The sequence below is a fragment of the Oryza sativa genome, chromosome 10, assembly GCF_034140825.1.
Source record: "Oryza sativa Japonica Group chromosome 10, ASM3414082v1".
In the NCBI taxonomy this organism is placed as follows: Eukaryota; Viridiplantae; Streptophyta; class Magnoliopsida; order Poales; family Poaceae; genus Oryza; species Oryza sativa.
Window position 1 is genome coordinate 22,282,072 of NC_089044.1, and position 15,158 is coordinate 22,297,229.

Sequence of the window (15,158 nt, forward strand, 5' to 3'; positions counted from 1 at the left end):
CAGCAAGCTTGTTGCTAGTTGCTACAATCTGAATTACACTATTCCATGTAATTATACTGTATCCCCCTTTTTCGTTAGAAATAATGTCACTGGTGTTCCCCCTTTTTTTTTAAAAAAAAAAGCAGATTCAACATGAAATTAGTATCTAGAAACTTGAAATGTGGAAGAAGTGCAGCCAAAACTCAGAAAAGACATGCTAAATCCGGGGTAAAAACGTCGTCAGAATGACTCCAATGGCTAGAGACAGCCATTGCCCAGAGCATGAGAGACATGAGCTCCATGAAACGGCAGCCACAGCCATCATCAAGGGGAGCATGCCTGAATACAATATTAGCAGCAGATGCTTAGCTCAGGCGTCCAAACGTTTGCTAATTAATCTCCTTAATTAGTTTAACCAACTAATCACATCCTCTTATCATACTTAAAGAATTGTATCTGGAGGGTACTAATCAGGATTCTGGAGTCGTGGGCACTACGTGCCCGTCACGATGCCTACCTTAGGTATAGATTAATCGCCCTTTTAATTTTGATATTTTGTTCTTTGTTTTTTTTTGCTTAATGCATGTTACTAGTACTGAGAGGGCGTGCATTGCACGTACCCGCCATTAATGCACAGGATAGAGGATGTTCTGTTTTTTTTAAAAAAAAAAATGGTTTGACCTTATGCTTTCTCGAGAGAATTATGAATCGAATTGCTTAATTTGATCGTCTCACTTTTCCCTAGAGTTCGAGTGATTGTGCAAAAGACGATAAAAAGGATTAGATTGTTTATTAGTTGGTAGGATTGGAGATCGATTGTTCAGTAGGACATCATCAAGGTCAACATAGCTTAGCTTGTTTTCTCTGTCAGAGTTGACATTGTTCGTCGATGTTGCCGTTTGTTCAGCACTGCTCTCTGCTTCTAGGCCGTCTGTTTCCAAGAACCTAGTGCTGGCTGGAACAAGAACACATTTACATTGCCCCTGGTGAAAAAAAAATCTATATTGCCCGGTGAAAAAAAACATTTTTTTTTTACATTTACATATATGAATTTCGTCGGGAATTTTGTGACTGAAAGCGGTTTACTTGCCAAGAAACCAAAACTACTACGTAGGTGTAGCTGCGCCTAAAAATGCTTGTAAAATTATTTTGAGAACTGATAGAATCATCTCGCTGACTTGATTACCACTTGATTTGTCAGAGAAGTGCAGAGTTTTGTGGCGACGAGCACCAGTAACGGCGGGCTGTCCACTGGTGGGCCAAACCTTATTGGGCCACGTGGATTTCCAAAATGGGCCACAATGCAATTTTATATGGGCCGTACCAGTCCGCCGATCAATCTTATGTGGGCCTACATGTCTGGGCCAATCTATGTGTCTCGATTTGGATGGGCTAAAATGGGCCCGACAACGATGCCACCTGTCCTGGGCCTTTTTGCTAAGACCCAATTAACGTGGGCTGTTCCTCCAAAATTCTCCTCCGGCCCAATATGGATTTCGATTAGCAGTGATCCAATTTGGGTGGGCCTTCATGAGCCGCCACGTCAGTCCGAGAACCAGGCTCTGAACGCTCCGAATCCAGGCCGAATTGGGCTAATCAAATTGATTTCTCCCCGAATTGGGGGAGATTTGAATTTTGTTTTTGGACTAGCACCGTGTATGCATGCCAGTGCACTACAAGTATTGACCTTTTGTTTGCATGCAAACGAGAACTGAAACGCCCTTTGGCTGGATGGCTGCAGGATGCTTAGCTGTGCCATACTGCATACATTGAATTTGGTTTTGGAATGGATGTGAAAAGGCCAACTCGAGTTATTGCTGCAAATCAAAGCAGCAGATTTGCTATACCAATATAGACAAGACCCTGCATTTATTTGGAGATCATGCAAAATTATACTACATTAAAACAGCATCAAAATCTTCAAAAGAAAATATAAATTATTTGTTCGACCTCCACCTCGTTACAAGATACTTGATCAAGCGATTGGCAGTCCCATCGTTTTGCCTACATCTAATCATAACGGTTATTAGCGAAAAAATATACATAAAATTTCCTATATGTATTTTTACTTGCTTAAAAACCAATGCTGACAAATAAATACGATAAAAACATCAAAATCAACTTTTAAAAAATATTTTTTGGTTGCCGCTGCTAAGCCAAAGAGCAAACAATAGAGCTTACGCAAGCACATAAGACATATTTCTTTTATATAAAGAAAATATGTTGTTTTGGGTAGTGAGTAGTGACGCGGTCTTAGAGATATGGTACATCCTGGACTATGGCTTTCTCTCGTAGCACGATTTTTCTTTAAAAAAAATAATATTGTACAATGATTTTTTTCATGATAAATTTACCCGTGTTTTTTATGCATTGGTATTCAAGCTCAACATGTTCCTGTGATTGAAGAAAAACATGAAGAATGTGGGAATGACTAATTGATCACCACCTGTTGAATAACCATATAGACTAACATTAAATAATTAATCCACTTCTCTTGAAAGCTCTTTAATTATTTATTTATTTATAGACTCCCTCAATATTATTCACTATACTGAAATAAAAACCATTTCATTTGTATCCAATTTTAGATTTCAAGTTTGCTTTTCTGGAAATTCCCCATTTCACATTTTTATTCATATAAATATACTCCATCCGTTCCAAATTAGTTGTCTTTTTGGGATTTAAAATAGTTTTCACAATAGAGTACTACTTATCCCATCAATCACTTCTAATTTAAATTTGTCTCTTTTCTACCCTCAACCATCATTCCATATACAACAATATATTTTATTAAATAATAAAGGGTACTATTATATTTTTTTTAACTTTAATACGTGCTAAACAATCTAAAATGACAATAATACGGGACGGAGGGGGGTATATAGGAGAGGGGCGTGGCGTCGCGGGATCATACAAAGGCTAGGCGTGTGGCCGTGTGCGTGCGCTGCGCACGAGGAGACGCGGAGAGAGAGAGAGAGAGAGAGAGCACGCGGCTGAGTCGAACCCGTTCGGTCGGGTCGGGTCGGGTCGCGTCGCGTGGGCTGCATGCGTCGGTCGCTCGCGCCGCGGCGGCGCGCGGCGGAGGCGGCGATGGCGGCGGCGCGCAACCCACGAAACCCTAGGCGCCGCGGGGCCATCCTCGCCGCGGTCGCCCCCTTCCTCGCCTTCGCCGACTACCTCAGGCTCCGCCTCGTCGACCGCGCGTGGCGCCTCTACTGCCGCCGCGTCGGCCACGCCCCGCCGCCCTTCCCCTGGCTGATGCTCCCCGAGCGGGAGTCGCCGCCGGGGGCGGGGGCGGTGGCGCGCCGCGTGTTCTACGACGTGCCCGGCGGGCGGTCGTACGGGTACCGGGTGCCCTCGAGGGACATGCACCGGTGCGTCGCCACGGGGCACGGGTGGGTCGTCATGGTCGCCGTGGACGCGCCGCGCCGCGTGATGCTGCTCAACCCCATCACCGGCGACCAGAGGATCGTGGCGTGGCCGTTCGCCAGGTGGAACGCGCGGTTCCACGCCGTCCTCACGTCGTCTCCCGCCGCCGGCGAGGCGGGGTGCTTCCTCGTGGTGGTCGCGGACAGGCTCCTCGCCTTCTGCCGCCCCGGCGCCGACTTCCAGGGGTGGGAGACGCTGCGCGCGCCGGGGTTCCGCCACCACGCGGCCCTCAGCGACGTCGTCGCCGTCGGCGCCACGGTGTACCTCGTCGACGAGCGGAGGCGGCTGTGGCGCGCCGATCTCGCGGACGAGAACCCCAAGGTGCAGCGCAGGGACACGGGGTTCGCGCTCCCGTCGCTCGAGCTGAGGCGGCACTACCTCGTGGAGTCGCTCGGCCACGTCCTCCTCGTGCTCTCGGACGAGCGCCACAACCGCGTCGCGCTCTACAAGCTCAACTGGGACGCGAGGGCGTGGCTGCCGATCGCCGCCTGCCCCGGCGAGCGCGTGCTGCTGCTCGGCCGCGGGTGCTCGGCGGCCGTCCCGCCTTCCTCCGCGGCCGGCCGCGCCCCGGGGACCGTCCTGTTCGCGCACCAGCCGTCGACGCTGCCCGACGTGGACGTCGCCGCCCGTGGCCAGGCGTGGTTCTGGTCGGAGTCGAGGGTGGGCGCGGCGCCGGGTGATCTGCTGGTGCTGAAGAAGACGGTGCCGCACCGCCATGGCGAGTTCCCCGCCGACGGCGACTCGTTCTGGTTCTTCCCAGCAGTTGATCCGGATGAGGACGCAAGGTGAAAAGCTTCGATTTTTTCTCTTCATGTATTGTCAAGCAGCTCAAGCAAATCAGGGTAAAGATAGTGATAGCATCATGACTCAGATGTGCATGGTTTAGCTCTTTAGCCTCTTACAGAGTTTACAGTTCAGTGTCATATATGAGTCCTGCTTCTGCAATTGTGATCTCAAGTGCTAATCAATTGTGTAGAGCTTTTGATACTGTTGTAGCATGTTAATCTGCTTCTGCAATGCATATTCTCTCGCTTTTTTTGTTAACTCTGCTGAGGTTATAGACTTAATAGTTTCTTCATGTATCAGTGAGAGGAAAACAGAAGTGTCAGAACATCAGTGGTTACAAGAGCATTGGCTCTGTTTTACTGTTCAATCAAATGTCGTATGAAATTATGAATTGTTCTGCAATGTGCAATATAGACAGGTAAAGAATCATCTGTAGGCTGATGCTGTAGAATTTGGGAGGAATGTTCATGCAGGGACCTCCATTGTGGATGCCTGAGTCTCCATTCTGCATAAACAGATGCATATTTAGTAACATGAATCAAGTGATGTTGGAACTCATAAAACATGGGTGCAGTCTTTAGTTGCAGAAATGCAGAGTGCAAGATGTCGAATTGTTTGGACTGAAATTTGGTTCATTCAGGAATCAGGATTAACTGTGTCTGCATATTCATTTGGGATGTTCGGTTCCCTGTGGCTGTGGCTGTGGCTGCAGTGCTGCACAGTCACAGGGCTGCAGTAGCCTAGTATAGCTTGATATAAACTAGTAGTTATTGTGGTTGCAGCTGCAGCAACATCCACAGCAACGTACAGCAATCTCAACTGAACACCCAATTTCTATCAGGCTAAGATCAAGTAGTCCATACATTTTACTTTATTTTTGTTTTGGATTTTTTCTTGCATTTACTTTAATGGATCAGTAGATATGAATTGTATTAATGCTAACCTTCTGTCCGATGATCCTATCCAATTAAGATGTCTTTTTGTTCTGCAGAGAAGTGTACTTACATTGTAACAGTGTTCATCCTTCAGTTTATTCACCAAACTAAATGAAATCTTTGTTATTTTGATCACAGTTGGGCATGGATGCTCCCCTGCCAAACTCCTAAATCCCCAATTCCTAGTCACCAAGCATTTTTTGTCAGTTTCATTCATTTTGTTTGAATTGCAAGCAAACAGTTATTTGGATATGGTACATGATACAATGCTGTATTTTTGTGTTAAAAAAAAAAACTCCTCTAGAATGGAACAAACCTGATTAGAAGGTATAATATTGTGACAAGTTGAGTCGCAAGGATATGCGCAATCGATTTCTATGCCAGGCCCTCTCTCAAAGTACCATTCACCAACCAGCTCTGCAATTGTCTGAAACAAACCAGATATCATCTATGTCTGCCTGCAAATACACCGCATATACACAACATTTTCATGTAGATTGCCAGTACCTTGTTATGCAACCTGGGCGAATTTGGTGCTAACCATGTTTCCTGCAGCTCACTCTGGCAATGTGCAAAACAAGAATTTATGAACATCCCTACACCCTGTTCATTTTGGAACGGCTTCAGAGCCGTCAACATTGCATTCCTGAGTCCTGCAGACAGATTCAGAACTCTGAAGAATGTCACGAAGACAACAACTTGAATCCAGAAATCTCACATATGCCTGTTCAATGGAATCTAAATCTGAATAATCTTTAGTGTGAATTTCGTAAGAGCAATAGACTTGCACCTATTGTTTATATGAAAATTGCACAGATTAGTATTTAGCTCTACCAAGAAAGAGAAAAAAAAAGGTAACCTTGGAGAGTCGCAATTTGGGATGTACTGCATGCACCAGGATCCGACTTACAGTGGCTCCATTGGCCTTTAGGATCACATGAAGGATGCACAAAATTGTGATGGAACTGTTCAAAAAAGGTAAAAATCATGCGTTTTTGCTTGCGAGTTGTATAACCATATGCTAAAAAACATCAAGTTGCGCCATGTCATTTTTTTACCTGATATACGTCGTAAGCTGAATTCAAAATGAAGTAAGGGGTTCTGATGTATGGAAGTATATATTGCGGAAAGAAGCACTGCGCAGAGAAGTGAGACAAGAAGATTATAAAAAGTTGTAACTTTTGAACAATGAAATTCAGTACTTTGAAAGGGAAGATAAAAAAAAATCTTAATTGATACTACCTGGTATGGATAGTCTGTTGAACTTAAACAGTCTTTGTTCAAATTCTTCTCAGCTCCCTGCGTGAAAAACTCATGGCTTTAAAAATTAAAACACTACCAAATAATGTGAAATCCAATGTGCAGAAACACGCTTAACTAGTCGGTTACCTGCAAAGCTACTAGGCTCCTAAAGAAAGGCTCAACAGTGTTGTTGCCAGTAATGTCATCCCTGCAGGACACCAACCAAAGTAAATTTTTGTGTTTCAACCCAATGAGTTCAAGAATCAGTCAACCAAAGTAATTTTTTTTTGCTTGATTAGACTCCACTGTTACACATCAAGGAAAAATCCTGCGTCACTCAAGCATTTCACAGTGACAGCATCTCCGAGACGTCCTTTGAGGTCGTCGCAGTGGAAGAATGTAGCTAGGCCTCCTGCTGAACAGCCTGAGAGCAATACCTGAAAAATTCAGAACTTGTTAAGAACAAAGGCAACAGGGCAAGCTCTGAAGCCTGAAGAATGAGTGAGTTATGAATTATGATGCCGTTTAGGATTCTCGGAGTAGCTAGTAAGTTATTGTTAGTGTTGAAAAGCTTACATTGGCATCAAAGAATTGGATTCCAGCTTAAGTTAATCGCGATGAAAATTGTAAAATGAGTTTGTGCAGAAAATACTGAAATGGAACAAACTGTTTTCAGGAGAACCAATGAACCTTTTGGGCTTTTGCAAGGCCTTTTGGAAGGAGATCACTGATGATAGCGTCCCATATCCTCTGACCTCTGAAGTAGAGGACTGAAGACTGCAAAGTGGTAAAACACAAAACAGTGAGTTGAGTACTGAACAATGCAGAAGAAAAAAAAACACAAGCAATTCAATTGAAGACATGTTTTGTTTCAGTCAGGGAAACAGGGAAGCGTACGCCATTTCTGAGTTCTGAATCACCGGCGAAGGAGCCACCATCGCAGTACCTCAGCTTGACACGATTCCAGTTGTAAAAATCTGCCAAATTGACGACAAACACTATGTTAAAATCCCTACATTTTTGTTTAAATGATAAATAGAATAATTGAACGGTAAAAGAAGAACAAATATCATCTTCATTTTAGGTTATAAGACTTTCTAGCATTACTCACATTCATGAATATGTGGATATATATGTGTGCCTAGATTCATTAATATCTATATGAATGTGGGCAATGTTAGAAAGTCTTATGATATGAAATGGAGAAAGTAGAAAACAAAAGTACTGTATAAAATCTGCATGTCTGCATCAAAGTAATCAAAGTTAGAATAAAAAAGTGATATAGCAGATTAGGAACGCCAACTTAATTAGTCACTTAGATAGTCTGAAATTACTAGTCGAACGATTGAATCATCACCAAACAAGCAAATATACATTATGAATCCTCTAAAACAACAACCTGAAAGGCTAAAACTCGAGAAACCTAATAAGTTGTGTTGTAGGTTGATGAACCTGAATTTACACTAGCCTGATGTCGATGTGCCGACTCTAGAGTCTAGACTAGTAAATGTACTACTGCACGATTCCACATTTTGCATAGTGAATCTATCATTCCATCCCGGCACTAACTATTCTTGACCATGAGCTGTTCATCCCTTCATGGTACCTACCCGATTGTGACTGTACTTGCTCGCTGTCACCTTTTGCAAAAGCAAACTCACGTACCACCAAGAACGGAAACGTCTGTTGTTGCTAACAACTTGCCGTATGAACTGGTAAATGTACGAAGTTATTTGAAGAAAAAGGCATCTCATTACGAGCTACTACCTCCGCATTCATAATATTTATTGTTACCGCTATTAATCTTTTAAAAAAAGACCGCTATTAATCTTTAAAATATTTAACTAGAAATAATTTCTAAAATATTATTTTGAAATATGGAGATCATAATATGTATAGACCAGTTTTAAAAAAGAAATACTTCGATAAAATCATATATTTCTTGATATTTCTGTATACTAGCTAAAGACCCGTGTGTTATAGTGGATATTATAAGTGATAAAAGCAAAGAAAAAAATTATAAGGTTATAGCATAGTCACTCGATTAGACATATAATGTCATATCCAAAGTCAAAACTAAAATATGTTGCTAGATGATCTTCTTTTTTTTTTATCCTCTTCGTCTATTTTCACAAGCCATTTGGTCGGATATACAAAATTGAACGCTTATAACTCATCTATGGGTGAAAGGTAAATTTTTTTAGATAAAGAGGGTGAAAGGTAAATTTGAAGGTTGTGTATGTAACCCTTTAAAATTCCTACAATTAGCAATTCCAATACCATTCACGAGTTGATGATTTTATACTTATGACCCCACATATCAGATGATATTGGAGGCAGACTCGGACACAACCACTAATATCATTTTAAATAGCATAGATATTATCATATAAAATGTGTGATAAAATTTGTTTTTAAGATTACTAATCTGAAGGGAGTATAAATCAATGGTTTTTTTCTTCTTTTGCGCAATGCTACTTGTTGTTGTTTGAGAAAGAAACACAGTGACTTAACTTGGAAATTTATATTGGCCGTACACTTCGCACCTGGATTCATGTCCGGATCGTTGCTGAGGAGGCCGGAGAACACCTCGAGGCTGTCCATGGAGCGCGTGGAGCCTCGCCGCGTGCCGGCCCTTTCCGCGCACGACGGCGCGTCGTTGCACCACCCGCCGCCCTCGAACTGGAGCACCCAGCCGCCGGCGCCGCCGCCAGAGCCCCGGTGGAGGTGGTACGCCGGCGGGCTCCCGTCGAGGCACACTGCAAAGATCGATTGAAACAACGCGCACGATCAAGAATGCAAACGATGTGTACGTGTGTGCCTAGCAAGGTCAACTAATTAAGGAATTTTCCAATTGCATGGTAAATTGGTAAATGAATCTCCATTTCCTTTCTCGTTGACCTCGCCAGCGATTCGCGGCGGTGCAATGCAATCGATCGAACACTAAGAAATCGCACACAGAGAAGAAGAAGAAGAAGAACAACAAGAAGAAGAAGAACAAGAAGAATTCCTCGCCTGCTCCTGTCGATGTGGCAGCTTGGAGGAGAGTCATGCCCACCACCAGCCTCTCCTCGGCAGCCACCGGCGTCACGACGGCGGCGACGAACACGGCGAGCCGCCATGGCCAGTGTCGCTGAGCCATGGCAGAGGTAGGAGGACGAAGCCTACAAAGAAGGCAGGATGCAAAAGGCGTCAGCTGCTTTGGATTGCGCTGCGCCTGCGCCTATCTCAGCAGAGCAGCTAGCCTGTGCATCTGTAGATTCTGTAATGCCATGTATGCACGCTGTCATGCTCATGAACAGCATAAAAGTTGGAGGCTTGGAAAGCGAAATGGCAACGGAAAAGAGGATATTGCAACCGACGATTATCGATGACGACAATGGCAGTGAGCACGTACGTTAGTTAGTTAGTTTCTTGGCTTAGGAATTGGAATTATTGGTAGGTAGATCACGCGCTCCCTTTTCCGGTCATTGTTAATTAATGGCTTAATTGCTGGTGATTTTCTCCTATCCTAACTCCTACGTACATGCTGAAACGTGTATCGGTTAATTTGGTGTAATGTTTGATTAAATCAATCTCTTAATTTGATGTTAAGATTTTCACAACAATCGTACAAGATTAACCAAGGGCGAGATTGATTTGGTGACGCCGATTCTTCGAATTAATTTGGAATTTTACTTCGCTCTTTTAATTGGACCGTTTGGATTTCTTCCCCCGCCCAACTTAGGAAAAAGTACACCGAAGGTCCCTCATCAGGTTAAAAAATCGCCCCCCAATCACAAAACCGAATACAACGCATCCCCCAACTTACAAAACCAGTGCAAACTAGGTCCCTCGGCGATTTTGACCCCGGTTTTATCTGACGTGGCGGCTGAGTCAGCGTGGGACCCACATGTCAGGATGCCACGTTGGCAAGCCAGCCTCTCCCTACCTTTCCTCTCAACATGTTAGGATGCCACGTCGTCGGCATGCTGGCCGGCGGTGGGGAGGGGGTCGCCAGGGCGAGAGGTTTGACGGCCGGCCAACGATGCGGCGGTGGCTGAGACACGAGAGAAGGGGAAGGTAGCGGGCCAGCGTCGTGGCAGAGAGGTGGTGGCGGGCGAGCGAGCCGTGTGGCGGAGAGGGCGGAGGCGACAGTGGCGGAGAGGCACCGATGGCCGCCACGCGGGATGAGAGGCCGGCACCGACCCAAAAGTGGAAGCCGAAGAAGAAGGCGTGGGCGAGAGTGGAGGCACGCGCCAGCGAGGCCGCCACTCTGCCCGTCGCCTCTTCTCTCTCAGTTTTCTCCTCGTCTAGGTGGACAGGCCGACCGGCGGGTTGGGGAGGAAGCCAACGAGGCGAGGCAGGAGAGGAAGAGGTTCAGTGGCCGGTGGCCGGCGACCGGCGATGTGGCAGCCGCACCGGCCTACCGGAGGACCGGGCAAGCGGTGGCCGGTGGGCGAAGCGGGTGACGGCGAGGGCCGGAGCGGCCGGCCGACGGTGGGCAAGCGCGCTGCGGGAGAGGAAGGGGCTACGGCGGCAGGGGCGCGGGAAGTCAGGCCGCACCGGCAAGCGGCGGTCGACGTCGACCATCTGGAGGGCGGAGAGAGGAGAAGAGCGGGGAGAGGGGAGAGCTGAGGCGGATGGCGCCGATGTGGAACGGGATGGGGAGAGTGAGGCCGCCATCACCGTCGTCGTCCATGGCGTGGGGGAGGCCGCCGCCGACCCGCCTGCCCACCGGTCGCCAAACCTCCTCCTCTCCCGTTTCACCCTGTCGGCTTCCTCCCCAACCCGCCGGCCGCCCTGCCCACCTAGATGAGAAAACTGAGAGAGAAGAGGGGAAAGAGATGACTTGGCATCCTGACATGTGGTGCCCACGTGGGTCCCACGCTGACTTAGCCGCCACGTCGGATAAAACCGGGGTCAAAACCGTCAAGGGATTTAGTTTGTATTAGTTTTGTAAGTTGGGGGATGCGTTGTATCCGGTTTTGCGGTTGGACGATTTTGTAACTCGATGACAAGTTGAAGGACCTCCGGTGTACTTTTTCCCCCAAGTTATACAGATAAGACGCTGCCGCTGGCCCACCAAAGTTTGGTCCGACAAATTCTGATGGAAAAAGTACATCAGAGGTCCATCAACTTCGAGTTACAAAATCGTCCCCCAACCACAAAAACAGATATATAACATCCCTCAACTTACAAAACCAGGTTATGTCCTAAGGCAGTATTGCCACCGGTTTTAGCTGACGTGGCGAGTTGACTTCAGTCAACAATGCTGAGTCAGCACCCACGTGTCATAACACACAGAAAAAAAAAGTCTCTCTCGCTCTAACCACCATCGGCCCCGTCGGAGTCCAGTGTGCGGCGGAGGAGGGGCACGACGGCGCCGGTGTGCGGCGGGGATTGCTTGGTCGCTAGCGGCAACGCTCCAAGCGGAGACGGCGCCCGTATCGCCGTCCGTGTCGGTAGGCCCATCGCCTCGGAGGGTTGGGGGAAGTGACCCCGACAAGCTCCGACGATGGCGGAGGCGAAGGTGGAAGCAAAATCCCCCCGAGGTGGTGGCGGCTGGCAGGGAGAGGCGTCCATCGAGAGAGCGGTAGGGGCCTCCTCGTTCAACGATGCACCCTGGTGCACGCCGAATCCCCCCGAGCTGCGGCGCAGTGGTGACGGTGGGGCGAAGAAGGCGGCGGCGGTGGAAGACGTCGGGGTTGCCCTAGAGCTTGCCGAGGATGGCCTTAAGGAACTCGCGGTCTCGCCGGCGGTCGATACCTTGGGGTTGATGAAGGCGAGCTCGCGGAGGTTCCTTAGCGGGAAGGAGGGGGTAGGGGCGTAGGGCCACTGTCCACGGAAGCCAGTGTTGCGGAGACGACACGCGGCAGCCGCCGGCGAGCGCCGCTGCCGCCTTTCCACCACCAGCCGTGACTGCAGCCTTTTCGCCGATGAGCGTGCTCCCGCCGCTGCAGCCTTTTCGCCAATGAGTGCTCATCGACCTTCTCCGCCCCGTCGCCAGCCGCTCCCCCCCCCCACCCCCGCCGCATAGGGAGGGTGCCCCGCGGCGGCGGCGGCAGCGATGGCCAAGAAGCAGAGCGAAGACGATGAGGTGACCGTGATGCACGATGCCGGACGGAAAGCACGACGGCGGTGTAGCCCGGACGAGGAGGAGGAGGACGACGCCAGCGAGGAAGAAGAGATGGAGCGGGATCAGATCGAGAAGGCGCAGCTCGAGCGGAACATCAGGCGGCACCGCTGTTCCCCTCCACTCGCCCCCCTCTCTCTCTCTCTCTGCCCTGAGCTCGCCGGCGTCGCATCCATCTGCTTCCACCTCCGCGCCCGCAGTCGCGTCGCCCGCCTGCGCCCGGCCCGCCGCCGCCGCATCGCCACGCCACCCCGCCGCTCGTCGCCGGCCGCACCACCCTCAGGCCGCGCGCGCCGCCGTGCTTATCCCTAGCGAGAGCAAAGAGCGAGAGGGAGGAAGGAAGGAGAGAGAACAGAGAGAGGAGAGGAAAAAGATTAGGTGCTGACGTGTACACCTGACAAGTGGGGCACACGTGGTCCCACGCTGACTCAGCCGCCACGTCGGATAAACCAGGGTCAAAACCACCTGAGGACCTAAATTGAACGGTTTTGTAAATTAAGGGGTGTCATATATCTGTTTTGTGGTTGGGGGACGATTCTGTAACTCGATGACAAGTTGAGGGACCTCTGATGTACTTTTCCCAATTCTGATTATCTGACTTTAAAGTCCATACTTGTTTGGATCGCTAAACAGGCCCACTAAATCCTGGGCCGTCCCAGTCTGGTCCTCGGGCTGTCGAGGAGGCCCATGAAAGGTCCACCAAAATGTAGACCCAATTCGCCAACGGATACGGCCCACATAGGACCAAAAGGTTGGCCCATGTTATGGGCCAGCCCACTTAGCATGCAGGCCGATGGCCGAACAGAATGAGGCAAGGCTACGAGATCCGGCGAGGCGGCGAAGCCGGCGATCGCCGGTGGCCGTGACCACCGTCGCCGGTGCGAGCGCGTGACTCCTAGATTCATGGATGGAGGTATGCATCCAACCCTAATTTCTCCACGATGCTTAATTAGTTCTAACGAGGGTTGAAGACCTGAAGTTAAGAGGGCCATTGACTCGATTAATTTTAGGGGTTCCTTGGGCAGACAACAGTACGGGATCCAGCAGCAATCGTCCATGCATCGATATTCTTAGTTACTAATTAACTATGATCTTAATCAAGTGCTAGTACCCTCCCGTGTCCAGTTCTTGTACTTGGCATCTATGCATCCATGGATCAAGTGCACAGAACTGTAGATCAAATCAAGAAGCACAACAAAGGCCATGCCAAACCCTGTAGAAAACATCGAATTGTTGGCACATTGTTTTGCTCGTCAGTAAATCGGTCTCGTGATCAAGGTAACTTCTGAAATGCTCTGGTAAAACTAGCTTCTCCAGCCTTTTCCAATCTACACAGTACATTATTAAATACGCTAGTGTACTCTAATGTTTGCCTTGTCTGATTTCATGGCCGTGTGCATGAACAGTGGATGATGGAGCGAGCCAATTAATCATTCTACAGTCACCTTGTCTTTCCCTCTGTCTGCTACTACGGCACTCACACAGTTAAGAGCTTCAGGCTTTCGGATTGGTGTCACCTTGATCGCTGCGACCGGCTACGAACATATGACACTGTGACAGGATGTGATTTTTCGGGGGTACAAATTCGGCACGGGTTAGTTCACAGGTAGCTACTGAAACAGGATCATCCCTCCTCTGAAACTCTGAATATTAGCAGGTTCGATTTTGCATGATAAATACTATATATCGCTTCTGCTTCTGTAACTAGTAGTTCTGACCAATTACTTGATTACTCTGAAATGCAAGCACGGCTGCATTAGCCACATAGGATACCACACTGTTCATAGTCGCATTCAGGCCAGTTTTTTGCTCGTCAGCAAGGGAACCAAGCGCTTGTTTGGTTATTGCAGAGAGTTACAGGCTACAGGGTTGAGGTTTCTGCAGGTTAGCACATGCATCTCTGTCATGACTCATCAGCACCCTGAGTAATTTCTTCTCTCTCTTTTTTCTGCTATTTTGCACCTTGCAAATAGACCAATTCCAATGTTTTTTTCTTCAATTGTTGGATTAAAAAAGAGAATACTTAGCAAGTATATATAGTCAATTAGCACTAGGATGACTTTAGTAAAAGATGTGGGTAAAAGGCACAGGGCATCTCAGCCTCTCAGGACCAGCAGCAAGTGTGTGACTGACTAATTAGCAGTAGTAATTGCTAGGAGACAAGCTAACTAATTAAGCTGGTGGTTTGTGGATCAGGCCAAGAATCTTTGACGACAGGTTCTCACCCCATGTTGATGACGATGCTTTTGTTTGTTTAGTCGTCGGATTGTGTTTTTTTGTGGGGGACGCGCCACGCATCATGCATTGCATGCTTGCTGTTGATGCTTTTGGAAGGCAACACAACGTGACTGCATCTTTAGATGTGTAGCCGCTATGGCTAATTAACCTAAGCTAAGTATAATGCGACCAACGCATCAGAAATATTTGTCCAGCTACATACATTAGGTTGTTCAGCCTAATGTAAGCTCAAGATCGATCACAGGGGCAGTAATCAAGGTATGCTGCTATAGCTAGTAGTTCTTGCAACTGAACATTTATATAACGATGATATATCCGGTGAAAACGAGCTAAGTGTTCGAAACGAGCTAAGTTTCGTAAATTCATGATAAAAATACTAAAGATAAGTGTAGATATGAAATATATTCTCACCAAATCTCTTAAACGAAGTTGAG

General features: G+C 47.6%; 2 protein-coding genes and 1 long non-coding RNA gene across 5 annotated transcripts; 2 read left to right on the forward strand and 1 right to left on the reverse strand.

The window, feature by feature from the left end:
- Positions 1-2,922: 2,922 nt before the first annotated feature.
- Positions 2,923-4,587, forward strand: LOC4349315 (uncharacterized). Its single transcript, XM_015757661.3, has one exon. The coding sequence runs from the start codon at positions 3,025-3,027 to the stop codon at positions 4,195-4,197; it is 1,173 nt and encodes a 390-aa protein (XP_015613147.1). The 5' UTR covers positions 2,923-3,024; the 3' UTR covers positions 4,198-4,587.
- On the reverse strand, positions 3,421-10,441 carry LOC4349316 (pectin acetylesterase 9). 3 transcript variants are annotated; one of them, XM_066304852.1, is made up of 13 exons: positions 10,303-10,441; positions 9,387-9,535; positions 8,918-9,130; positions 7,269-7,348; positions 7,062-7,148; positions 6,684-6,808; positions 6,519-6,579; positions 6,372-6,428; positions 6,188-6,265; positions 5,989-6,094; positions 5,637-5,782; positions 5,446-5,556; positions 3,421-4,699 (listed from the first exon to the last, which is right to left on the reverse strand). In XM_066304852.1, exons 2-13 carry the CDS (start codon positions 9,511-9,513, stop codon positions 4,562-4,564), a joined length of 1,329 nt encoding a protein of 442 aa, XP_066160949.1. In that variant the 5' UTR covers positions 9,514-9,535; positions 10,303-10,441; the 3' UTR covers positions 3,421-4,561. The 3 variants fall into 3 exon arrangements, 2 of the variants coding, with proteins under 2 accessions (XP_066160949.1, XP_066160950.1); XR_003239001.2 differs by lacking the exon at positions 10,303-10,441 and adding an exon at positions 5,200-5,311 and having other exon boundaries at positions 4,464-4,699; positions 9,387-9,649; XM_066304853.1 differs by lacking the exons at positions 3,421-4,699; positions 5,446-5,556; positions 5,637-5,782; positions 10,303-10,441 and adding an exon at positions 5,798-5,853 and having other exon boundaries at positions 9,387-9,649.
- A 2,864-nt stretch (positions 10,442-13,305) lies between these two features.
- Positions 13,306-14,185, forward strand: LOC136353679 (uncharacterized). The gene is made up of 3 exons (XR_010737073.1): positions 13,306-13,399; positions 13,497-13,764; positions 13,893-14,185. It is a non-coding gene; the product is annotated as an uncharacterized lncRNA (long non-coding RNA).
- Positions 14,186-15,158: the final 973 nt, after the last annotated feature.

Coding starts and splice junctions, on each gene's coding strand:
- LOC4349315 (XM_015757661.3), top strand. CDS start 3,025: ATGCGTCGGTCGCTCGCGCCGCGGCGGCGCGCGGCGGAGGCGGCGATG.
- LOC4349316 (XM_066304852.1), bottom strand. CDS start 9,513: ATGGCTCAGCGACACTGGCCATGGCGGCTCGCCGTGTTCGTCGCCGCC. Junction 9,131..9,386: donor TGCCACATCGACAGGAGCAG/GCGAGGAATTCT, acceptor CGATCTTTGCAG/TGTGCCTCGACGGGAGCCCG. Junction 4,700..5,445: donor ATATTATACCTTCTAATCAG/GTTTGTTCCATT, acceptor CTGTTTATGCAG/AATGGAGACTCAGGCATCCA.